The following is a 27,776-nucleotide window of genomic DNA, read 5'->3' as shown; positions in this document are numbered from 1 at the left end:
AATTTACATTAAAGGAAATTGAAAATAATATTAAATACATATTTACGTTTAAAATTTTAATATTCGTGGAAGAATGACGGAGAATGTGAGAAACAGAAGTAAGCTTATCCTGTTCACCAGGAACGGGTACTAACACGTGTACAACATAATCTAAATATTCTCCATGAGGGCCTGTTTATTCTTGCCAGTGAAGAAAAACCAAGAACATTGTTAATAAGAAAGCCCTGATTTAAAACAGTTTGGTACTTTACTTTCAAAATCAAACCTAAACTTTTGTTTTCATAAGTTCACAAAAAAATATTTTCTACCTTCCGAAATATGGAACGGGGAAACAGAGAGTAAGTGTTGTTGTCGTTTTTAAAGCTCGACAACACTGAGTAACACAGATAGATTTGTATGAATCTATTATATGTTAATTATTTCCTTATTCTTCCTATGTAACTACTGTGTACCTTCCAGTGACATAGCGGTATTTCTATGGACTTACAACCCTAGAAACCGGGTTTCATTACCCGTTATGGCCAGAAAACAGATAGCCTTTTGTACTTAATGAGAAACAAATACTACTATATATATATACAGCATTAATTACAAATTGTATATACACACAGTCCTCTCCTTGTTTGTCTACATATATACATGTGTGTGTATTATGTGTATATTTTAATTACTTCTCTATATAACTACTAGTTGCTAGCTTTGTTACCGAACATTAGTTTTCCACACCAAATCTAGTGTCGCCAAAGAACCATCTTCAGCTGAGTCCAACGCTGCTATTCCGGCATTGTTAACCTGACATAAAACCAAAACATTCTTAATGTTCCTACTTTCCTCTTATATTCTTATTAATATGAATCTTTTAGATTCGAAAATAAAAGGTGTGTAATGTATTAACTGTATCACAGAATTCTAGACATTTTGGATTCTAGTGCTTTGCCATCTGTTAGGGTTAGGACGAAGCTGAAGCTCCTGAATTTGTTACCAGGCAAAAAGCGCTGTGATGATCTCTTCATTTGATGTAATTTCTCTTTTCTCCCTACCTCTTACTTTTAATGAGTACAGATTGTGATTATATATCGTGATTTGTAACCACATCCAGTTTGGAATATCTGATCCTTCTGTGTCTCTTCAATTAAAGAGCAGTTATTTACAAGTATAGTTTAATTTTAAGAAATACTTCATTACAAAATGTGTCCCATATTATTAAAATATGAAAAGCGTTTCATCCTTCCAAAGAAAGATTGTTTTTTTTTATGTTTTTAGTATTTAACTGTATTGTTAAACCTAGAAGGCTTTAGCACAGTAGTAAGTCACTGGCTATTCTAAAAGAATTTGTAATTCACTCGGACAAAAATATAATATACAAAAAAAGTAACCACAGGCTAACTAAAATACTTTAGTTAAAATTTTTACTAGTTTACTTTCTTTACTTGGGTGATAAGCTTTTTATATTCCTCTTAAAAGGTAGGCCTGCCAGGTTTAAACTTTGACCACAAATAATAATGGAACACTAGCCTTCAAATGATTAAGAAATGGACTAAAATGACAGAAAAATTAATTATGGTAGAGACGTAATGTGTTAATCTTTATTTTCTGTAATAACTAAACTCACCAAAATATCCAGTCTTCCGTAGGTATCAATTGTTGACTTCATAATCCGTTCAATATCTGATTCTATGGTTAAATCACCGACGATACACAAAGGCTGAAATACAAAAGAAAGTGAACATTTTAAGTTAGAAAACAGGAATCAAAATACTGAGTTATGTGTATCACAACAAACTGTTGAATTAAACGTGTTTACTAACCACGTTTCACTTGAGTTAGACGTTTGTGAATCTAATATTTGGAACTTTTTGTTATTTGATATCTTTGTTTAGAGATATTTGTGTCTGTTGGTAAACAAATATTCTGGGTTGAAACAAGTTAAGTATAATTAAGTATATTTATGAATATAAATGTATATCTGGAGAGTGAACATAGTTTTTTTCTGATTTTTATCTAAACATTTCTTTTGTATTAAATACTTCTATGTTATATCATGTTTTGTCAAACCTTTAGATTATAAGGTGAAATTGCTTCACATTCTTCAGCAGATTTTGTCAAATGTTCTTGGTTCCTTCCAGTCAAAGCTAGCTTCGATCCCAGGCGTGAGAACAACACAGCAGTGGCTCTACCTATCCCTGAACTGGCACCTAAATGTTTAAATATCCACTGAAGTATCTTAATTTGTAGAAGAAGAAAGAGTTTATAGCTTTCAAACAAACATGTAAATAATGAACACTTAGTTCATCAATATTAATATGAATGTTGTTTATTTTAATTTATTGTATTAGACCAGGTGTTCCCAACCTTTTTGCATTCGCGACATGAAAATGTAATTGATGAAATAAAATTAATGTTATCCCAAGCAACTTCTAACAAGGCTACGCGACTCCCCTGCCAAGGCTTTGTGGCCCCTGCCAACCAACCTTGGGGGTCGCGACCCACCGGTTGGGAACCCCTGTATTAGACGTTTATTTTATTACTAGGGTACAGCCCGTGACAAAAGACGTGGTAGGTAAAACCACCTCAACCCCACAGCTTACCTTAACCTTGCATTTCATAAGTTACTGAAATAAATACATTTTGTGAAATAAACCTTGACCAATAAAGAGCTAGTAAAGTGTAATCGATGCAGTCAAACGTTAGTCAATTCAATTATGAGCCAATCAGAATTAAGATCATTTATGAAACGAATTCGTAACGAATTAATAGTAAAGCGAAATGTATAAACAACAAAACTGGAAAAATATTTCTTAATTTAAAATTTCTAGACTAGGTGATCCAGGCTACATCTTCACTTTAAGCTTGACACTCATTATACTTAAAAGGTTTCACGACACCATCACCCCCTCATAGACCTCTTGCACCTACGTCACTAAAATCATAAAAAGCAAACAATAATTGAACTATTCTATTTGAATAAATGCATTTTACTTTTCATGAATCCTTTTATTTCATGAGCTCATGCAAGAGTTGATATTACACACTGGCTTTTGTTTGAGTTAAATGACAAACAATAAAAATTGATTATATTAATTAAGTTGTTTATTCCTAAAATCAGCTACAACATTAATCTGTAGCCATTAAAATGTAGTGAAACATTCGTTTCTTATACAATATAAATTAATAAAATAAACTGATGAGGCACTAGATATAGTAAAAACACATTAGTATAGAGGTGCCAAGGTCGTTTACCAGGAACAAGTTTATTCAGACTAAAACTGTCCAAATGTAACGTTTTGTATAAACCATAAGTATATACCAGTTATCATTTTATCATAACGACAATTTAAATTTATTGTTTCAATTACAAACGTTTGTGTACAAAATGTACAACGTTTAGATATTGTTTCCTGTCATCCAAACGAGACTGTTTGAAAAATAAAGGAAAATATTTTTACACAGTATTTCACAAATACAACAATGTGAAATAAAAGCATATTTAATACGTTTATTATAAAACAGTTTTAATTGTTTGATAATGGATAGAGAATTAGTTATCAGATGTACAGTTAGAATGGTAACGGTAAGAGGACATACAACATGTTTTTATTATATAATTTTCATACCTGTGATTATCGCCACCTTCTGGTCAAGTTTCTTATCTGTAGATATAGAGGTTGCCATCCTATATGTTTATACAAGTAATCTGGAAACAAACAGCAACATACAATTTTATTCTCAGGTCCTAACAACGTATGGCTCCGTTTTAAAAATGTTAGTTTGAGAAAACAAAACAACAGCAAAAACACCACACAGCTTTAATTATATTGTGTTAAATATGAATAACCTTCAAACAATAACACAAGTCTAATACCTATAGCAAGAGAGAGAAACACAATAAACAAATTATATATTCTTACATAAATAGAATATTTTTATGACAAATATTAAGCTTCACTAAAGTTTTCTGTCATATAGATTTATATATCACATTACTTCATGCAGAATAATAGACTTACCAGGAATTAGTGGACTTCAGACTGTTTGTACATCTCTTTACCTTTACAGTCAAATAAACTGCTGGCTGCTGGTTCTTTAATCAAGGAAGCTTCTAGTTACTGATTGGTTGATGAGGTTCAATTTAAAATGTTAATCTTCTCTTATAACTTTCCGTTCTATCTACAGCATTCACGAACCACGTGACTGATAAAAATGACTTATGACATAAAAATGATAAAGTGTACAATATTTATAATTACAACGTTTTTACCAGATTCACCTTGCATCCTCGAATATAACAACTCTATGTAGTTAGCTGGTGATCAAAATAACACGAAAAACTGGAGGATGGATCCATTAGTATTTACTAATAAATCATTTTTAAGGTCTTACGTAACAGGACACTTCCTTTAATTATCTAACGTTTGTACGTTACACCACCAGGAGATTATGCGTCTTCACGAAAAGTGAACATGGGAGTGATTCTGATCTGAGAAATCGAAATGCAAGATTTAACTGAAAAAAATTCAACACTTCTACACCGTCAGTGGTTATATATGACAGTCTTCTAGTCTACCGGAAAAGTTAGCTTTAACTTATCACGTGATTTGTTTCCAGGTGTAGAATAACAGTACATAGACAGATGAATCTGCAAAAAACATTTCATACACTTCTACACAGTCAGTGGTTGTTGTATATGGTCGCTTTCTGCTCACATACCTCTACTAGCAAAGCTTGGTTATCGTACGTAACTTTATTTTAATAAATAAACAGCTTGTACAGGAAGCAGGGTGTACTTTACGTCCCAGAGCTTTATACAGTCATGGGAAAAACTTAGGACAACCTATAAAGTCTGTGTATTTTGAAGCACTTTTGAATACATAGATATTTAATCTTAATTTCAATAATACTGAGAGATTATAGGAATATAACTAAACAATTAAAACTGAAGAAAACACTTTTCAAGACATTGTGTAAACGTAATTTTACAAAGATGCATATTCTAATTGAGGAAAAGTTAAGACACTCTACCCCCCTAATAGCTAGTGTTACCCCCTTTGGCTGAAATAACTGCAGTGAGACGCTTCTTGTAGCCATCTACCAGTCTCTGACATCGGTCTGAAGAAAGTTTGCCCCACTCCTCTACAGAATGCATATTCTGAGGAAAAAGTTAGGACACCCTCACACTTAAAATGGCTCAACTCACACACAGGTGTATCACACCAGGTGTACATGATTAGAAGATCGTTACTCAGCATTATGAATGAGGTTTGCCATATTTAAACCTCAGACATTTAGTTTGGTGTGCTTCTTCCCGTCGAAGTGCGTACTCGTGACACTTCTTTGTCCTGCTCACTTCGTGGTTTGTCGTGCCCGTTACTGGTGTTTGTGTTGTTTTGTTACCGGGTGCCGTATCGTGTTTACCGTCGACCTTGTGTCTTGGTCGTGTGGTGTGCGGGTCCCGTTCTGCTTAGCAGCTGTTTTGGATGTGTGTGTGTGTGCGTGGACTGTGCAGTGCAGGTCAGTATGGCCACTGCCATCCGACCATACTCTGTTCGGCCGCGGTCTGTCAGATTAGTGGTGCCCGCGGCTTCGCTACCCTCGGCGGTTTTTTTGATGCCTTGAACGCAGCTGTCTGGGGTAGCCTCACTGAGTGCCTCCAGCATTTTGGCAGCGGGCGCTACGTGCGACGCTGGCGTCGGCCGCTCATGCCCGTCGCTTGCTGAACCAGGGAGACTTTCCCTTGGGGAACCAAAGTGTGCCTGTGGAGCCAGTCGGGCAGAACATTAAGTGGATCATCCTCCAGTCGGCCCCTTTCGAGATGCCCCATGACGTCATCAAGTGCGTGTTGACGGCGTATGGGACAGTGTGAAAGATAGAACACGAGGCGCAACAGTCGCAACCAAATGTGTGCACAGGGAACCGACGTAAGTGTTGGGGAGGATCCCTCCGAGGAGGGTCCTGCCCCCTGTTCGAGATGGGTTAGTGGGGTGGTCGAGGACTCCGAGGAGCCCCTGGCTTCCACTGCTGGTGCAACTGAGGCTGGTGGTTCTGAGGGACATCTCGGCGCTGGCTCTGGGGTTTGTTCTGGCCCCTTCCCCTGAGGTGCAGACCCCGAATTTGGACGAGCTGCCGTCTCCAAGCTCGTTCTTGAGTTTGTTGGACTTCCCCAGTCTTCCCTGTCTCTCCTGATTGAATGAGGACAGTAAGGAGGTGCGGGGGGCCTTGCAGTCTCATTGTGTTGCCCGACTTTGGTCTGGATGTTCCAGATGTGCAGCGGCGGTGGTCGGATGTCGGCGGCCGCTCCTGCGAGGAGGGGTGGGGTCGGGTGGCCTCTTAAGGCCACATGCTCCCCTGCCTCTACCAACTTTGTCGAAGCATCAGCGTCACTGAGTGTTCCCCTCTGTTTGGTTGATGGGATTTTCCTGCTTTACTCTGAACATCCGGGGGATGCGTAGTATTGTTTAGCAATGCTACCCATTCTCCCTGTTCTACCACTTTGCGATTGTCGCTATATTTTTGCAGGAGGTCCATTTTGCCTCTCGGAGGGTACATTTTACATTTTCCTCCTGTTACCTTGTCCATGCCTTCTGGTTGTTTGGTACTACACGTTCACGTGGGGTGGGGATTCTTTTCCATCCGCATTTTAATCGGACCATCCTCGCATCACTTAGTGAAGCTGAGGGACGGGTGGTGTACGTTGATGTTGTCAATGAGGGTCGTAAGATTCGGCTTGTGAATGTCTATGCACCTGCCCAGCCTAAGGAGCGCAAAGCCTTCTTCTCGGGCTTGGACAGGTTCATGGTTACACAGGCCGATATCGTCTTTGGTGGCAATTTCAACTGTGTTTTGGATCCTCACCTCGACAAGATTGGGGGTGATCCTCTTTCTAGTGTTCGATATACGTGGTCTCTGCGTGCGGTACTGTCGGATTTCAACTTTTCCGATGTCTAGCGGGCAGTGCACGGATCTGCTTTTGTGGCTACCTGGACTGATCAGGGGGTTTCTTATTGCCTTGACTGGTTCTATGTGACATCTGGACTTCGGTAGAGCCTTGGCAGGGCTGCTGTTTATCGGGTTGGGGATGTCTCGTTTTACGTGTCTGACCATTGGGCGTTTCTCACCACATTCCGGGATTTTGTTTCCATTTTTCGGGGCCCCGGTGTGTGGCCGCTCAACGTCTCCCGCTTTGCCGAGGATGAGGTTGAAGACGCTTTGCTTAATCTTGCTCGGGAGCTCTGTTCTGTTGAGTCTGTCACTGAGTCTTTGTGGGCGGATCTCAATGAAGCCTATGCCTCCTTGCTGAGGTAAGCTGGCATGCGGCTTTCGCGGGCTCGCCGCCTAGCCTTGCAGGACAACTTGGCTGCCTTGCTTCGTGACGGTTCAACAGATCGCTGAGTCCTCTCAAACATTGAGACACTACATTGGGATATAGATTTGGATTATTCCAAGCTGTTCCGTGCAGCGAGTGTATCTAGTCTGGTCAAGTCGCTCGATCCCAGAACTGCCACCAGAGTTCCGCTGTGCAAGGCACGGGAGATGGCTAAGACCCGACACATCTCCAGTCTGGTGTTGGAGAATGGTCAGTCTTCATCTGACATCTCAGACATTCTGGACGCGTGCTTCGGCTGCTATCGCCATTTGTTTTTGGCCTCGCCCGTGGACGAGAGGTTGTGGGATGACACTACTCGGTTTTTGCCCTCCCTCGACCCTTCCTTTCACGACCAGCTGGTGCAACCAATCTCCTTGGTCCTGTGTCCCATTTAGGTGCGGTCTTGCCTTCTTTGGTCCACTTCACTCAGACTTGTAATATGTGGGGTAGAAATATCCAACAAAATTTGATGCTTCTCAGGGACCTATTCCATTACATCACGGATCGGGATATCCCTGTGGTTTTTGTGTCCCTCGATCAGAGCAAAGCTTTTGATCGAGTTCACCATAGGTTTCTGTGGTTCGTTCTGGGTAGGTGTGGCCTCTCTCCAGTTTTTGTATGCTACGTGCAAGCCTTGTATGCATTTGCTTCGAGCAGGCTCTTGATTCACGGCTACCTGACGTCCTCCTTTCCCATCTTCATGGGGTTCGTCAGGGCTGCCCATTGTCCCCAACACATTATGTGTTGGTTATAGAGTGCCTGCTCTCTCATCTGTACCACTCTGTATCAGTGCGTGGCTTCCAGATGCTGGGGGTTCGTGCGTGACGTATGTCGCGCATACGGACAATGTAAACCTGTTCCTTAAGAACTTCACATTGTTAGGTTCAGTGCTCGCCATCGTCCATCGTTACTCTCGAGCCAGTGCTGCCCAGTTGAATGTTCCCCAGTCTCGTGCACAGGAATTTTGCAAATGGGCCTCGTCTGCTGACTCATCCTTTGGTCTGGATTGGACACCCTACCCGATCACTTGCTTGAGGGTTCTTTTCTCGCGGGCCCTGGAACTGCATGGAAAGGAGTGGTTCAGCGTGTTGGTTCGGCTGTGTTTAATTAACACTACTGTCCTTTAAACTGTATGACAGGGCAGAGGTGGTGAGGAGGAGGATCCTCCCCTTGGTCTGTCCTTCATCTGGATGACTGCACTGATGGAGCCATCGACTGCCATGTCTTTGCATTCCTGTGGGGTGGAAATCATGAGTTGGTGTCTCGGCTCTCCTTGACGCTGCCGCCTCGCAGAGGTGGTCTTATCATCCCATGTATCCGAGCCTAGTGTCCTTCCCTTCTTTTGTCTGTTTTATTTTGTTGTCTGATTTGGGGAGTCACCCCTGTTGCCACCTCGCGAGTTTCTTTGTTGCCATGAGATGCAGGCTCTTTGGTGTGCCTTTGAGCCTGCAGCCACCTCTGTGTTTTGACCCTCCTTCTTGGTACGTCGACGCTGCTGCGGCGATCCGGCGGTGTCGTCCCGTGTCTGCCAATGTACCAACGGACTCCGTTCCCTCTACCGCCTGCTGGTCGCCGAATGTACCCATAGGATCGAGCAACACCACCCTGCTCTGCCGTGGGACGTTGTTTGGGAATGCATTGTGCTGCACCATGTTGATAGCTACCTCTTGGCTTTTAACTGGCGTGTTGTGCATAACATCCTGTCAGTGAAGAGGTGTTCATACCTGTGGAACTCTTGTGCAACTGAGTTGTGTCCAGTGTGTCACTCCAAGGTGGAACCTGTCTTGCACAGGTTGGTCCTCTGTTTGACGTTGGCAGAGATGTGGGAAAGGGTTGCTCGTCTTTTTGGGTCCCGCCGCTCTCGATGGAGACCATAATGTACCACAAATCGGTCCCTGTTCCCGACCATCTGGCTTTTTCCTTCCAAGATACACTCACTGTCTTTAAGTACGTCATCTCGTTTGCTCGGAACAACTTGGTCTTCGAGCAGGAGCCGTTGTCATAATTTTCATTAATGGGAATGGCCAGATTTTGACTGTTACTCTGCCTTGAAGCAGACTATCAGCACCTGGGTTCCAGGACGTTTTCTCATCTCTGACGACTGAACGTCTCGCCCCTTTGTGTGTGTTGGTGGGAGGGCGGGTGGAAATTGGATTCTGAGCAGCCCTGCATCTGCTCCCCTCTCGCTCCATGTTTTTTGTATATATTAATGTTTGCATGTATTTTTTAAATATATATGTTACTGTTTGTTTTTATTTAATGTTTTTTCATTGTATATATTACTGTTTGTTTATATTTCATGTTTTCTTCAATGTGTATATTACTGTTTGTGTATCTTTAATGTTTTTTTTCATTTGTCTATCTTACTGTTTGCATATGTTTATTGTTCTTCATTTGAAAATTTTTGTTTTTCGCTTGTACATAATTCATGTCTTGCCTTTTTACTGTTTTATTTGTTGTACATAAATTCAAAATTAGAGCAAAAGAGCAGTCTGAGGCCATCAGAAAGAAAATTGTAGCAGGTTATGAGTCTCGTAAAGGATTTTAAAAATTCAAAGAATTTGAAGTCAGCCATTCCACTGTCCGGAAAATAGTCAACAAGTGGAGGGCTTTCAAAACAACTGAAAACATGCCCATGTCTGGTCGTCCAAGCAAGTTCACCCCCAAATCAGACTGCAAGATGCTAAAAGAGGTCTCTAAACACACTAACATGTCATCACGTGACCTACAGCAGGCTCCGGCTACTGTTGATGTGAAAGTGCATGCCTCTACAATCAGAAAGAGACTGCACAAGTTTAACTTGCATGGGAGGTGTGCAAGGAGAAAATCTTTGCTCTCTAAGAGAAACATCAAACCGAGACTGAAGTTTGCCAGAGAGAATGTAGACAAAGACCATGACTTCTGGAATAATGTTCTTTGGACAGGAGAGTCCAAAATTGAATTACTTGGATACCAGAACAGAGGACATGTTTGGCATAAACCAAATACAGCATTCCAGGAAAAGAACCTTATACCAACTGTGAAGTATGGAGGTGGAAGTGGTATGGTTTGGGGCTGCTTTTCTGCAGCAGGACCTGGACAGCTCACAATCGTAGATCCACCATGAATTGTACTGTGTATCATCAGGTGCTTGAGGATCATGTGAGACCATCTGTACGAAAATTAAAGCTTAAGCGGAACTGGACCCTGCCACATGATAATGACCCAAAACATATCAATAAATCCACCAATGAGTGGCTGAAAAATAAGAAATGGAGAGTCCTGGAATAGCAAAGTCAAAGCCCAGATCTTACTCCCATCGAGATGCTGTGGGATGATTTGAAACGAACTGTGCATGCAAGAAATCCCTTAAACATCTCACAGCTGAAAGAATTCTGTACTGAGGAGTGAGACATGCTTTCTTCAGACCAATGTCAGAGACTAATAGATGGCTACAAGAAGCGTCTCACTGCAGTTATTTCAGCCAAATGGGGTAACACTAGCTATTAGGGGTAAGGGTGTCCTAACTTTTCCTCAATTAGAATATGTATTTTTGTAGAATTACGTTTACAGAAGATCTTGAAATGTCTTTTCTTCAGTTTTAATTGTTTAGTTATATTCCTATAATCTCTCAATGTTGTTGAATTTGAGATTAAATATCAATATATCCAAAATGTTACAAAAATATACAGGCTTTCTTAGGGTGATCTAACTTTTCACATGAGTGTATATAGTCGTCACTTTCAGCTTTGTATGAACGTACGTTACCAACATATACATATATATACTGATTTACACATTTACCCAGTTTCAAGACTGTTGGCATTAGATAAGATTTGTTTTTAAAGTGGAAATACTACTTTGACATCATAGATATGATAAATATAATTACGACCGAATAAACCAATAGTGGTAGGTCGTATGGTTAATTAATAATTTAAATCTTTATTTAGACTTTAAACAGTAATGGAAGTGTTCGTTTTGTCTTGTGTTTATTAAAGATCACTGTATAATTTACCTGATTTATGAAACAGCCTATATAATGTTTATTGAAGCATTTTGCAACATTTCAAATGTTTCAAGTATTGAGCAATTATTAGTAACAAGGAAAAATGTGATTTATATTCACAAAGATATAAAACATTATTATATAACAGATATTTCCTAAGAAGAGAGACATGCTGAGAAACGTTCCTGTTTATATTAATCACAAGTAACGCTCTCAAGTTCATAATAAGAGTTACTAAAATGTCTTTAGAGAGAAAGAACTGAGATTGCTAACAACAGACTGACGTGGTCACAGCATGGGAAAAGCTTCTGCGAATGTTTACATTATCATGTACAAAACTACCAAGGTAAAAAAGGCGGGACTTTGATGTAGTATCTATTTCAAAAGTGTGACTTCATCTGCAACTGTATTTTATTGTTGCCAAACAATCAAGAAAAAATGACCAATTAAGTGTCAGAACTACTTGGAGGTAAATGTGTTTACTATTTGGAACATCGTAAGAATACCAGAAAGTGTTTGTATGAGAATTCTTGTTTGAAGACCGAAATTCAGTTCTCACGACCTCAAAGCTGGTATTTTGTGGGTCGAAGATAGTTCTCTCTGAGCTTAAGTGAGTCACAACCATCACTAGATGAATCTTTGAAGTTCTTTGTAAGTAATGTATTCTTGTTATTGCTAATATCAGATAACACAGTTGAGTTATACAGTGTAAGGGCTAACGGATGTCATGGGAAGTATTCTTAATAAACGTTTTGCTATTTATACTAAATGACTTTAGAGTTTGTTAGTTTAATCAAGGTATTTGGATATTGATTGTAATATATAATATTTTGACAGCATATTAAAAAGTGCTTCATGTGAAATTTAGTCACGTAGTCAGATTCTTTACTGTAACAGTAAATTCCTTGAGTTAGTGCTTGTGTGCTCTACTCGCCACTGCATTCCTCAAATAGATTAAAGTGTGTCTTGTGGAATTAGTTGAAACTCCAATGGCTTCGCCTACCCGGTCGGCCTGTCTGTTACATTATGCTTTTTAAGTCATTTTCAGTTTCCAATTTATTTGCCTAAACTAAATTGTGTATGTAAGTTATGGTTATTATCAAGAATTTAACAATTTTAATCATTAACAAAATAATTATTATGTAACAAATCTCCTTTTCACCAAATGTAAAACTGAAAATATAATCTGTAACATAAGGCACGAACGTATTTCATGGTTCATCGCACCCTTTAAATTATTTTGTCTTTTGTACTTTGTGTCTACAATCTTTCTATGGTGTGATGTCACTTGTTATCTGATAGTTTAAATTTGGCTCCATAAAATATTTCCTGACGAGGCTTCGGTTATTATCAGGTTCTGACACTGTTACACTAAGGGAAGTCAGTGAACTTCATATCACCACAGTATTATATAAAAGACGTAAAAGTTACATTCAGCAAATAATGTTATTGAATAGTCAATTTATATTCAAAGTATCATTTGGTATACAGTAACCATTGTGGGATGTGTATAATAAAGTACTGCAGAGATAAAGACTTACTTATCATATAACTGTTTGAGTTACAAAACGTAACTGTTGGTGACATCAGTTTGGATCGCTAGTTGTTTGGAATTAATGAGCTATTTGTGCTCTACTCACGATGGGAATCGAAACCCGGGTGTGAGCCCCCAGACACATCATTGTGTCACTGGGGAGCAGATGACGTCAACCAAAGTATTCGATTCTATTCAAATTCACACAGGTTTCAAACGACACTTGATATTAAAAACTAATATTACCACAGAGAATAAATATTGCAACAAATACTACAGACTAAAGTGAAAATAGATTTGGATATCCTATTAATTTGTTTTTTTATAAATAAGTTAACAGATTAATTTGAAGTTTATATGAGGGGCCGGAAGCACTCTAAGTTAGTTTACCAAGAGAGTGAATATTTGGGGTCTTGGATGTGCTCAAAATGTGACAATCAAATTGAAGTATTCGGTCACACAAGACTTACCAGATAGTGGACGCTGTTAAGAATATCTCATTAAATTTATGAACGGTCATGCACAGATTTGTGTAGGTTTACGTGAAATAGTAAATAAAAATATTTATTACAATATTATTGCTTTAAAATTTTATTTATTAAATTTTACTTATTTATAAGTGTAAAAAGTCCATTTTATAAGGAAATAGAATCTACAATGTGAATGTTGTACACAGAGGTTAAACGGCCAGGTATAATTGTTTTTAATTTTAAACTACTAACCAGACAGAAGATTTATATGTAATAGCAAACATCACCACAAAGGCTTTTCTCGAACCTATGACCTGTAAAAAGCGATTGGCTGCAACTGTATAACGCGCCCAAAGCTCAGAGTGTAGAACAAGTTAAGCAGCACACGTCTCCAACGTTAGACATGTTCAACAGTAACTAACACGGTAACCAATAATCCACTCAAGCCCACGTATTCATATTCATTCAAACAACACAGATTAACCAATATCCTTTGTCGTTGATATTCATAGTTTTTTTTTTCAATTAGGATAAAAATAATCCAAAATTTATGAAGTATCGATTATACCTTTTTGTTGGTTCAACAAGTGATAGGTAACTAATCAAAACAAGTGTTCTTTTCCTGTTCTGGAAGATTCTGGAAATAGCTCAAAATTCTTACTGATCAACTAATATACGATCACTAACTATTGTGTGATCAGATTCTCACTGATCAACTGTCTTCAGATAAAAAAATCAAAACTTCGTTACTTTGTTTCACAGTTTTAGCGGAAAACTACACAAGCAGGAAATAGTAAACAGAAACCCCCGCCAACTCTTGTGATTGTACCATCACTACAACTATCAACCTTCAGATTCACCAACAGAGTAGTCTAAACATCAGACTACGACTAGCCTTAAAAAAACATATCAAAATATCACATGTACCGAAAATGTTCATACGAATATCGATATACAGAAGGAAACAAAGAACAAACTTACTTTACTGAGTTTACTCTGACATGCTTGGGACCAGCAAGGTCTGAAAACGATAAAAAGATAAAAATTGAAAATGGAGAGAGGATTTTATTGTTACAGTAACAACGTTTTTAAAACAAATAAAACTGTGAATTTGTTTCATTTAATGTTTACATTGAAACCTCTATCAACATTAAATTACTTTCTCGAATTATTAATAAGTAAATAAATAAAAAGCATTGTGTGCGTAGTTACACCAAAACAAAAATAGTACACGAAGAAATCTATCGTAGTTATTTCAAAGAATGCTCACTGTTATGATTTAGTGAAGATGACAGAGTACTGTGTTAATAATAAAACTATATTTTTGGAGTGGAGGTATAGAGTAAGCTGTAGTTTAGTGTATAAATACTATGTAGTGAAATTACGCAAGAATTTTTACAGTAGTGGAAGGTTACTGCAGTGCATCAGAAAAATTCATTGCTTTTGAACTGTGTTCACTAATATATTCAATTACTAATTAACTAACTAACTATCTCATCCTTTTTTAAACAATATCCGTTTCACTCTGCGTCACATGTCATCAGGATGTTACGCCCAAAACCTCTCTCTAGACTATACTTTGGATTATTTTACGTAAACATAAAGAATAATCTATTCAACATCAGAAGTATTTACCATTACATGAGGTAAAATGTCCGTTGTTGATATTTTCCATCCTCATCTTCTAGGGATGTAAAACGATAAAAGATCAAAGACATAAGAATAAAATATAAAAATAATTATGTTTATATTTGTATTAGTTTTTAATTAATATATTTTGAGATAAAAAATGTATCCAAATATATTAGCATTATTACAAATATATTTGTATTCTCATGTTGTTTGTCAACAACAAATGGTGTTAACATACGATAAAAGATTAGTTTTATACTACACACACAAACACATAGTTTTGATATAATAACATGACTGTAGTGACATTCTTGTTTGAGAAATTAAAGTCGTGGTTTACTTTTCAAAGCCAGTGTATTTTTTTAAATAAGTATAATCTGAAACAAAAATGTTTATATTTAAATCGGAATACAAAATTTTAAACTCGATATTCATTATAACAAGCTCGAAATTAATCTGTGATATGTTTAGTAAAGTTCTATTCATACAGAAAGATGCTGAGTAAGTATAATATTTTCATTAAAAGAGATTAATGATTTTATGTGATATGACGTGAATTTACAAATATAAAGATTATCTAAAAAATATTTGAATGTTAACCATGTATCGACTCAGCTTTAATGTTTTCGAACAAAACTTTGAAACTCTTACTAATACTTGTTTGTCTTTTTCATTTCTCTGTGTACATCTATTTGCTTTTTCTTTATTAAACATTTGTTTCGAGTTGAAACCAGTTACGTATATATCAAAGAATGGACAAATCTTGGAAACAGAACTAGGTATATGCCAATTTATTCTCTCTCACAATGTCAGTTAAAAATCAAACTAAGACACACCCACAAGTGCTCTTCTCAATAATATCTCTATCCTGGTAACAACAGTTACAATTTGTATGAAGATGTTTTCCTTCAGTTAAAATCCAGTATGGCATAATTTATAAATTAGTACATTATCAGGAACTATTATTTAAATATTTATTATGTATTAAATACTTCTATGTTATATAATGTTTGGTCAAACCTTTATAATATAAGTTGAAAGTGCTTTACATTCTAACCAAGATTTTGTCAAATTTTTCTAGTTTCTACCATTGAAAGTCAGCCTCGCTCCCAGGCGTGAGAACACCACGGCAGTGGCTCTACCCATCCCTAAACGTGAACCTAAATGACAAGATATCAATTAATGTATGTAAATTTATAGAAGAATAATTTATAATAAATGGAAAAATATAAATAAGATGTTGATTATTTTATTTTAAATTTATCATATCAGTGATTTATATTGTAAAAAAAATAATCAAAACTAATTACATTTCACCGACCTGTGATTAACGCCACCTTTTGGTACAGTTTTTTCTCTTGATGTCGTGAAGTAGCCATTGATGAAATTATCTACATCAAGAAACTATATTTAATGTGTCTCTTTTATTTTCTAAAGTCAGTAAACTATAATATAAACAGGTGTGTTCTATAACACCTAAAAGATACAGCAAAACCAATATTTATTGTTGAAAACTTTCAACACCGACATTCAAGATTTGCTGATGTGTTGTAGATTACTGGGAATTTTATTGATACATTGATTTAAAAACAAGATAGAAAACTGCACGAAAAACTACCGTTATCTTCTGCATATGTAAAGTAGCAAAATATATGTTTATTTATCACATACTGTATCTTGTGGGGATAAAATTATATATCAAAATACCTTTTCTCACGAAGACGTTACAAGAGTGTTATTTATTTTTTTAATTCTTAATAGTTTATATCGATATAAACATAAATTTGTAGGTTTTTAATCAATCTCATAAAAACCTGAGAAGGAATTCATGAAAAAATTAGACTTTCTCCTTTGACTGCCTGTAAGAAATATTTCAAAAATAGGGATATAAAAGGTAAAAATATAAAGAGAGAAATCTTACTTAGTACAGTTTTGCTGTTGTTCTGTATAACTACAGTACTGTGTAAAACTGTGAGGACAACAGAATATATTGTCATTTTAATGTGGGTAATTCTTCCATTCCATTACAGAATGTAAATTTCAACATTATAGTAATGTTTCACTGATCCGTGTTAACAACTGAATGAGACAGAGTGAAAACTTATTATTATTTAGAATTCCTATATACTTGTACCAAGAGTATGTCATAAAAGTTCTGCTTCAATGAACATACTAATGAAATTTAAGGTATGAAATAACTTTCATGGTACCTTATCCAATGTCTTAACTACATAGAAAGAAGCTAGCAAGGAGCATATGGTAAAAGTAGATACTACAGGGTGTTCGGAATGTCACTGTGCATTTTTGTAATCAGCATTCATTCAGTCTATTTCAGGCCAGCAATTGATAGCGGTGTTTAGATACAAAATAAGAAGGATCCAGGCCTGTATTGATGCTAACGGGGGTCACTTTCAACATTGTTTATAATTGTCATTCATATTTACCTCCTGTATTCTATATTGAAACATGTCTGTTAATAAATATATAAGTGCACAGTGTAGAAGTGTAAAAGAAATCAGTTTAATAGCACTCCACAAATAAACTTTGATTAAAACAATTTTTAAAATTATATATTAAGTTTTATTGTCATACCAAGGCCCACAAAATGTAGATAATTGTCACGAGAGCAGAGATTCCTTTTAAAAGCTTTACATGATGCAGGTTGAACATTCTGACAAATTGCTACAGACTTGAAATGTTCCCCAAACACTGCCAAGTATACCCTAAATCGTGACACCAAGACAGGTAAATATGAAAATAGAAAAGGAAGAGGCAGAACACCTAAACACTATGACACCGATGTTAAATATCTTTGAATATTGAACTTTCTAAACAGAACGGAGACTGTGACTGATCTCAAGCATGAGATAAACAACCATGTACCAAAAGACAGAAAAGTGTCCAGATCTACAGTACCAAGACCTCTCAACAAGAATGAAATATATGGTTGTGTAGCAGTTAAAAACCTTCACTTAGATCTACAAATATGAACTGAAATTTGCTAAAAGGTGCAAAACTGGGACTGTTGATGTTTGAGAAATAGTGTTATGGACGGGAAAAGTTAGTCCAAGTTTGAAATATTTAATTTAAAGTGTTAGTTGTATGTCCAACGAAAGAAAGGTGAAATAAACTTATCTCAATACATTACAACTACCATGAAGAGTGGTGAGACAGTGTCGTAGTTTGATGGTATTTTATTGTTGAGGTGACAAAATAAATAGAATAATGGATCAGCACAAGTACAATCAGACACTGATCCATCATAGTTTGAATGTTATTCGTAATGGATTATAATACCAAGAAGATCATGACACCAAACACACATACAACCTGTGCAGAAATTATTTATCTAAGAAAGAAGATGCTGTAGTCATTAAAATGATACAATGACTAAATAAAGTCTGTAATAAAGACTCATGTCCTTCAGTTCATCATTTAAAATATACTTCTATTTATCAGTGCAAAATACAGTCAGGAGCATTATAACGTGCGTAAATTTACTATTTATTACAGGTAGTTGTGTGAAGTTTATTTTATGTTAAGTGCACTGTTGATACACTTGACTTTTTTTATTCAAACATTATGTGATTTAATGTTATATACAGAGAAAATAACATATGAGCTAATGTGAAGATTCTTCCATTGTTCTTTAAAAGAAGACTGCAACCTCACACTTTTGCTGGTACAGCGATAAAATAATTATGGGTTCGATAGCCATCGTTGGAATTAGTAGGTTGCCCGATGTTGCTTTGTTTATAAGAAAACACACACACACACAAATAGTTTTAAAGAACGTGACGGTCACACACAAACACAAAACGTTATCCACATTGAAACAGAAAGATGTATAAGCTGGATCACAATTTGTTAATGTTTCAAAGGCGAGCATATTTGGCATGACTAGAATTCTAACCAGCGACCCTCAGACTACATAGTCGAGCGCCCTAACCACCAGACCGTGACGGGCCTTTTTGTATATCATGATAAGATCCGTGATAGTAATATACACAATAATATAATCATTTGGTGAAACACATACACAATATCTACTCATTCTTTTATTGTGTCTCGTTAAGATAAAGATTTAAATGTATACGTTTCCAAAATTTATATATCTATTGTATAGATAAAGAAAACAATAACACGATGTAATAATTAACAAATTATCTAAACAGTTTATTATAACAGTAGTATTATACATCATAACATGTGAACCAGGATATTTAAAACAACAAGAATATTACTCGATAAATATTTAATACATACATATATATATACAAGACATCAGGGCTAATTACATTAAGATAGAAAATTGTCGAAAACACGTACTGTATCATACACCAAAGCTACTCACCTTGAACTAGATTTCCCAAACAAACATAATATCAGTATGATCTCTACTGTATGACTTTACACACAAAAAGGACATATAACTACTTTTAATCTGTTAAAATACTTCAACTAAAATGTATAAAGGACTGTTGTCTGCATGGCAATCAATGAGGTTATATATATTCTCATTATTTATAATTAATAACTAAGCATCTAAAGTAATATTGTGTTTTTAAGTATGTTTATATAAATTTTTGTTATAGATAATTGATGAAACGCATCTTATGATTTGTTTAAAATTTATTGTAGGTTTATTATCTGTTTCCAGTAGAAGCTGGGTGAGTGAAAACATTTATTATTTACTTCATGGCTTTGAACTTGTGTAACTTTAAAAGTTATAAAATATTTATTATCATTTTTCTATTTGAAGCAAAAGCTAAAATCATATTTTTATGGTGCATGAATAATATTTTATTAGCCATTCACAAAAACTAGAAAGAAAACGTTTTTTAAATGAACAAACACGAATAAATTAACGATAGTAAAACTACACTAGTTTTCTGTATCATGTTTTATCCTGAGTGTTTTAAAACAAACAATGATTTGAGATAATGTTATTAATAGACAGATTGTTTGTTTGACTTTCGCGCAAAGCTACACTAGAGCGACCCCCGCTAGACGTCCTGATGTAGCAGTGTAAAGACTAGAGGGAAGGTCACTCACCCCCAACTCTTGGGCTACTCTTTTGCCAACTAATAGTGGGATTGACCATCACATTATAATGCCCCCACGGTTGAAAGGGATGCATGTTTGGTATGAAAGGTATTCGAAACAGAGATTCTTGGATTACGAGTCGAATGCCTTAATCCACTTTGCCATGCCGGTCCTAACAGACAGTAACTATATCACTGTTGAATTTTTCCTCCTTGAGTCGTGTATTTATTTTTAATGTTATAGTTGAACATAAGTCTGGATAGTAATAAATATTAAGTATTTGCTTATTCTGTAAAATTTTCTTGTGGGCGGAAAAGCCAAATATATAACCATGCTGAAACATTAGCCGTTTAATAATACTAATATAAATAATAATATAGCATTTTTATTTTGTTTTAACATGTTCTTTAGGCAATTGATGAAATTCGAACAGTATTTAAAAAATGCAGTTTTCTTCTGTGTGTTTTATTTTAGGTCAAGGGATGGGATTACGTAGATGTAATCTCAGGTGGTAGTGGTGGGCAACGTGGAAATTCGTAGGGATTCGAGGGATGGCAAAATGGTGGTGGATGGAAACACGGGAGGGCGAAATTTCCAAAAACAAGCTTTAAGTGCTCCCATCAGCTTTGCTTATCTGATTACTATGTTGACATTGCAAAGAAACTCATTGCAAGGTTAGTCTGCAAAAATTTTAAAATTTTATCTTAAAAATCATTCTATTTGTACCTTAAGTATTTCTGAGAATCTTCACGACAGCATTTTACCTGACAAAGTAAAATTTAAATTTTCAGATATTTTTTGTTCAATTATTGGACTTACTTGATAACTATTCTTAAACATATTTACAATAATTTATTACCTATATTGTCTGAATCGTTTTCAGTGTGGGTGCTACCATCTACACTTTTAGGCGCTCAGTCACATGCTGAGTATAAGGTATTCTGATGGGCTGGAACATTTCCCATTATAGAACTCCAAAAGATCGTGCATGGTTTAACAGTTATTTATTATTAAAACCCCAGTTGTTATTATTTTTTTCATATTACATTTGTACTATGTTAGTTTTGACATATAATTTTGTTGCAATAAATAACAGTAAAATTAAGTGCCAAAAGGGGTAGAAAATATATTAAACGGACCGAACCCTGATGGTTCAACGACAAGTATGAAGTCTCGTAACAAACGAGTAGAATACAGACAGTTCATTGTGTAGTCTAAAGATGTCATCACATAACTGACATATTACTAATATTATTTTCTGTTCCTTCTCACTTAACAAAAAATGTTCGGGTTTTTCGTGCTTGTTACAATGGCCGTATGTGAAGTATGTACTGTCCACCAGGTACAGTGTTCAACCAGCAGATCTTCACGTGTGATTATGAAAATATTGATGACATCAAGTCTTCTCCTTTCTTTTTTCCACAAGAACAAAGAACTCGGAAAAGTACATTTTGAAAATACTTGTACAGGTAATCCAATAATTTATCCACCCCAACCACAACAACCTAACTATACAGTACCACCAAAACAACCTGACTACCAATTACCGCTAGACCAGCCGAAGTATCCAACCCTCGCGGGAACAATCTGGTTATCCAATCATACCAAAATACTCGAGCTGTTCATTCCAACAAGTTACTGAGCCATCCCAGTCCCTCCAGGACATCGAGCAGCCCATCCTTTTAAACACATTTATTAAGGAAAACGTCAAGTAGAGGTGAACATCATACAAAACATGTATATCATTATGACGTCAGAGGGGCCAAGAGACTATAAAGTTTCCAGCTACCGCTCTAACGCCTCAATATTTTTGTACTTTATAAAGTAATTTTTGTTTTATTTCATGTATGTTTACTCCTTCTTACGTTGTTAAAATGTTAGGGTTATCCAAACTTATTTGGGTGAAATATTATTATGGGTGTATTTTCAAACAAGGTGTCAATAAATTTGTTTTTTTGGAACATGGAATTTTTCAACTTTAGTGTCTGATAGCCGTCACACTCTATAGAATAATGTGACGTTTGAGAGTGACGTCATTTATCAAATGACGGAGAATTCAATTTTGATATTGTAATGTAAAATTTTATATCAGTTATTTCCATGTGTTAATATGATAATGTATTTGTCTCCTTTACTTGAAAACCAACATAAAGAAAAATTTTACATTATATACAGATATATCCAAATTACTTTGCGAGTAAATGGTTTATCTTGTCCCCTTGTAGCACAGCTGTATGTCTACGGACTGTTACGTATCATTCTTTATCCTGGATGAGTCTCCGATTTACTACATAACGTACATTACGTATTATTATTTCAAATAACCGGAAATTTGAATTTAGAAGTTAATTAAATGTTATTATGTATTAAACTTATGATATTTGCCAACAATATTGATACATACAATTTTATTGTTTTAATACAAATATACTTTATTACATAGAAAAATAAAGTTTATAACAACGGTTATTACGAATATTTGCCCTCCAATGGCTCAGCGGTATGTCTGCAGACTTACAACGCAAAAATCCGGGTATCGATACCCGTGGTGAGCAGAGCACAGATCGCCCATTATGTAGCTTTGTGCTTGATTCTATAAATGTTCCTGGTTAAATTCTGTATTTCCCGATTTATAGGCGTTAATCACAATTATAACTTCCGATGCTCATAGAACACTGACTGTAGCTGTCCCATAATAACCTTTGTCCATTACTGATTCTTGGGTAACTGCTTTTATACAAACTGTGTTTATACTTGTATCGAATAGATGCTACAATTGTATTTACAAATAATATGTTACCTTAGTTTGTAAAATATTATTCTTCGCCTGGGAACAAACCACGTGGTTAATAAAAGCTTTTTCTGCTGGTAGATCAACATAACCAGAAAGTTTCCATATGTTGCTGACTGTATAGAGGGATCGAAATTGTTTGATTTTATACGTCAATCTACACAAACATTGTTATTCTACACCTGGGAACAAACCACGTGATTAGTGATAGCTAACTTTGCTGGTAGATGTACCAGACCAGAAAACTGTCATATGTAACAACAAACTGTGTAGAAGTGTTGAACTTTTCTATGTTAATTCTTGCAAGTCGATGTCCTGGAGTAGAATCAAGCCAGTGTTCACTTTAGGTGAAGATACATAATATCCTGGTGGCGTAATATACAAACTATTGACATTCTGTCAGTTTACATTGTCGAAGAAAATATATTAATTTACAGAGATGGCTGAAGTCACAATATTGAACCTTTAATATTCAATCGTTAATATTCAAACTTTAGTATTAATCTATCACCCACCACCTGCAATTCAATCAATCTGGTACTTCACTCGTTTTCATAGCTCTATAGTTCAAAAACTACAATTGTATTTACAACTTTATATTACAGACACTTCTATCGTATTCATAGTTCTATAGTATAAACACTACAATAATATTTACAACGCTATATCACAGACCCTGCAAGTGAATTTACAAGTATCACATGACGTGGTCGTCGACTGACATTCAGGCAGACCAAGTGGGTTGAATCTGTTTAGCCGTTGGAGCTTCAACTACAGGGTGGCCCGTAAGTCCCTACCCATCCATATATCTTATGTATCCAGCGTATCTGTGTGCTGTTCCTCATTCTCGCTGCATAATATTACGGGTTCGCGCCAAACATGCTCGCCCTCCCAGCCGTGAGGGCGTTATAATGTGACGGTCAATCCCACTATTCGTTGGTACAAGAGTAGCCCAAGAGTTGGCGGTGGGCGGTGATGACTAGCTGCCTTCCTTCTAGTCTTACACTGCTAAATTAGGAACGGCTAGCACAGATAGCCCTCGAGTAGCTTTGTGCGAAATTCCTAAAACAAACAAAAACAAACAAACAAAGCATAATATTATGCGACGCCATGTTCTGTGAGACATTTTCCTCAACATAGCAGGAGTTATTGTTCCAAATGCCGCGGTAACAGCTGCCTTCAACTCATCATTAGTAACATAACGTTGTTTAGACACAATGTCCTTTATGTATCCCCAAAGAGACTTGTCACATGTTGTCAAGTCCGGAATTCGTGCGGAATGGGTGCCGGGGATGTTACAGAACCACGACAAATCCATTTGTCTGGAAAAGTGTCACTAAGATGATCTCGCACAGTGAGGGCATAATGAGCCGGAGCTCCATCTTGTTGAAACCAAACCTCCTCTCTGATTCCAAGTTCATCGAGTTTCGGTATAAACCATTGTTGTAACATATTTAGATATGAGGTATGGTTTACTGGCCCGTCAAAGAAGTACGGTCTAATAACATGATGTGCATCAAGTACTGCCCACATCGTGACATGCGGAGTGTTGTATTCAGTTTCTTCATAATAATGAGGATTCTCCTTTGTCCAGAAGTAAACATTTCGTGCTCAACTCGAACGGTAAGTTGCACACTTCTCCGTATACATCACCTTTCCTCGAGAAGGGATCGTATTGAAGATTCGCAGTAACTCATCACAAGTCAGTTTTCTATTTTCTCTATCAGCATCACTTAGTTCATTCACAACACGTAAGTTTCTATATCTCTTTACAGGCTCGCTGACATCTACTGGTTTAGTTCAACATCCATGAGACATTTTCTCGATTTTCTCTGAGAGCATCTATTTGTTCAATTTAAACACATAACTGAAATCCTTCGGTGTGTTTCCCTGAAGTAATGTCCTAACTGATGCTTCTGTATTTATTTGACCTTTGTTAGCATCAGTTTGCTTAAAATATCGTTGTTCTCTCAATAATCATTGTTGTTTTAAAAAAATGTTCGCTTATACTGCACTTTCAGATTACTCGCAGAGCAACACATTTCTGCACGTGTTTCTTTCAAATGTTGTTATTTTCTGAGCATCATTACTTTGAAAAATATATTTACTTGTACGGCATCTTTCTCTGTTTATTGCTACAATTAATAATGTGGGGCACCCACATATTTAGCGATGCCTTTCAATAATATAGCACAGAAACTACAATTCTTTTTGAACACCATAGTACAGACACCACAATTGTAATTAGAACACTGTAATATAGATAATGCAATTGTATTCATAATATTAAGCACTAGTATCCACAGTACATTCTATCTAACTAGCCTGTTAACCAGTAGTGTCCATGGTTCATCTGATCTGGCCAGATGTAAAGCAAAACACCAGCTACAATGACTTTTATGGACCACACGTTGATGTGAAATTTGACCTATTTTAATATTTGACTAATTATTAAAGTACATTTTAACCTGATTACTCAACAGTAAATTTGTAATTTTAAAATGCTAAAATTGAGGGTTCGATTCTCGATATAGACCAAGCAAATGTCGTCCATTGTGTAACTTGACGTTTAACGACAAATCCACCAAAGTTACTTTAAATGATCAGAGACAGGACATACGATACCTAAAGTTATGTATTTTCACCATCAATTTATGATCGGATACGAACAACCAAACATACATCCTACCGTTTTCCAAATCAAATCTGTGATCATAAGACTAATTACAGTGTGCTACTCATACTAGGCTGCCCGCTACATTCAGCAATTTCGTTATTCCAAATGTTAAAATATTAAAAGTGAATCTTTCTTATATTTGGAATACAAGGAATTACACTTTCTTCTTAATTTCTAACAAATATTCATTTCAATAGTTTTATGACCATGTTAATGATGATTCAGTGGTTAGCCTGAAAGGTTATAATAGTAAAATTCAGAACTCGATTCCTATGGTTACAACAGTACAGATAGACACATCAGCAGATTCCCGCTGAAAAATATACAACCATTCTGTTGTTGTAGAGCTAGAAAATAAACCAAACGTAGATTTATCTCTCTGTCTCTATCTTTTTTTTTTGTAATATTTTCCCGTTATGTGTTTTTATGGTTTTTTTCTGTAAGCAGTTAATTTATTTCTCATTTCGTACTTTGTAAGTAAACACCTCCACAAGGAAACTAGATCATAAAATATAAACCAGTGTCTTGAAACGTAAAACAATTCAGAACCAAAGTATGAAAATTTAGCAATATAACATATTTTTTGTGTCTTTGTTAACATATTTCACAAACTGTCTTATTTGGCTGTCACTACATAGCAGTTATGTCTAACTTTTCGCTCGTAATTCCAGAATTTTTGTTAGGTTTTTGTTCTTTTTGTTTTGTTTTGGTTATTTCTACGGTCCAGCATGGCCGGGTGTGTTAAGGCGTTCGACTCGCAACCTGAAGGTCGCGTGTTCGAATCCCCGTCGCACCAAACATACTCGTTTTTTCAGCTGTGGGGGCATTATAAAGTAACGGTCAATCCCACTGTTCGTTGGTAAAAGAGTAGCCCAAGAGTTGGCGGTGGGTAGTGATGACTAGCTAACTTCCCTCTAGTCTTATACTTCTAAATTAGGACGGCTAGCGTAGATAGCCCTCGTGAAGCTTTGCGCGAAATTGAAAAACAAACATACAAACTTGTTGGGTTTTTTTTGATAATCTTTTAACGGCAAAACTACACAGAGAACTGTTTGTCTTCTGGCCACAGATGGAATCAAATCCCTAATTTTAACATTTAGAGTCTAAAAGCTTATTGCTTTCACTGTGTGGGGAACAGCTCTATAACCTGCACTAACAATATTTGCACATGGCATTCTTTTCTATGCAATTGGGAAGTATCATGGGATACTAAGACGGCCCCAGCAGGTCAACCAGAGATGATGTAGGTCTACGAGTAGGCTTTCGTTGATCTCGAATATGGTATCACATTTTATGTTTCTTGTACCCCTCAGACGCTATGTTTGTACCTCCCTTAAACGCCAGAGGTGCTAAATTTGGCACACGTGCTCAGGTACCGTATATGGTGTCCTAATTGTTTTTCTTTATGGAAACAACACCACTCCTTCAGCGGGTATCTAGAGGAGAAATAGGAGAATATTTATAATAATGGTGTGTTTGCTTTGAGTCGCATTACATATTTAAAGTCATCGTAACGTGAGACTTTCTCTTATCCTTAGTAGCTTAGAAAGAATATATTTACTGACTGGGTAGTATTTGATTACAATACCTTAAGAAAATACTGTTATGTTAAGTTGTAGAAACAACAATAACAGATTATTTTCCATAAACACAACTCGTGGTCATACTAAGATACATGTGTGGTAAGTTCAAGTAAGTTACTTCTTGCATGTTCCAAAGTCCATTAGATGTTTTCTCAGGATATGTAGCAGTTTTGAAATAAATTATTTATTTGTCAAATAACTCCCACGGTATTCTCAAATGTATACATTACTGACATACCCAGGATTTCAATATTGGATACCTGACTTCTATGCCTGAAGCTGACATGTTCGAGGATTCAGTATAATATACCTTGTCTGTTGCTGACATACTTTTGATTCCATATAGAATACCTTCTTTGTATGCTGCTAAAATGCCCTGAGTTCCAACATGGGATACTTTCTCTGTTGGTTACATGTTTAGGATTCTGTATGGGAAAATATAATTATTGTGTGTAGCTGACATGACCTGTATCCAATGTTAGGGGTTCCATGAAGAATACCTTGTCTGTTGTATGTGTTCTACACAACTCCAACCCACATTTCACATGGTGATCTTAGGCTTGTGTGCAGCTGCTTAGCCGTGAAAACCCATTTCATGACGTTTCTGACGCACAATTCTCGCGTTGACGTTGCTTCAAGAGGCAGTGTGGAACTCAGTACTGGGTGTTGCAACTATGGAGAGACGATTTTTATGC

At 36.3% G+C, this 27,776-nt stretch overlaps 1 protein-coding gene and 1 long non-coding RNA gene across 3 annotated transcripts; one reads left to right on the top strand and one right to left on the bottom strand.

Annotated features, from left to right (window-relative positions):
- Positions 1-513: 513 nt before the first annotated feature.
- Positions 514-4,563, bottom strand: LOC143257300 (putative oxidoreductase TM_0325). 2 transcript variants are annotated; one of them, XM_076515750.1, is made up of 5 exons: positions 3,909-3,974; positions 3,615-3,694; positions 2,056-2,195; positions 1,613-1,705; positions 514-792 (listed from the first exon to the last, which is right to left on the bottom strand). In XM_076515750.1, exons 2-5 carry the CDS (start codon positions 3,670-3,672, stop codon positions 703-705), a joined length of 381 nt encoding a protein of 126 aa, XP_076371865.1. In that variant the 5' UTR covers positions 3,673-3,694; positions 3,909-3,974; the 3' UTR covers positions 514-702. The 2 variants fall into 2 exon arrangements, with proteins under 2 accessions (XP_076371865.1, XP_076371864.1); XM_076515749.1 differs by lacking the exon at positions 3,909-3,974 and adding an exon at positions 4,008-4,563 and having other exon boundaries at positions 519-792.
- A 15,946-nt stretch (positions 4,564-20,509) lies between these two features.
- Positions 20,510-21,945, top strand: LOC143258246 (uncharacterized). Its single transcript, XR_013032225.1, has 2 exons — positions 20,510-20,704; positions 21,373-21,945. It is a non-coding gene; the product is annotated as an uncharacterized LOC143258246 (long non-coding RNA).
- The last annotated feature ends 5,831 nt before the right edge of the window (positions 21,946-27,776 follow it).

Source organism: Tachypleus tridentatus, chromosome 7 (assembly GCF_004210375.1).
Source record: "Tachypleus tridentatus isolate NWPU-2018 chromosome 7, ASM421037v1, whole genome shotgun sequence".
Lineage (NCBI taxonomy): Eukaryota > Metazoa > Arthropoda > Merostomata > Xiphosura > Limulidae > Tachypleus > Tachypleus tridentatus.
The sequence above is the reverse complement of the archived record's forward strand: the minus strand, read 5'-3'. Positions and strand labels throughout refer to the sequence as shown.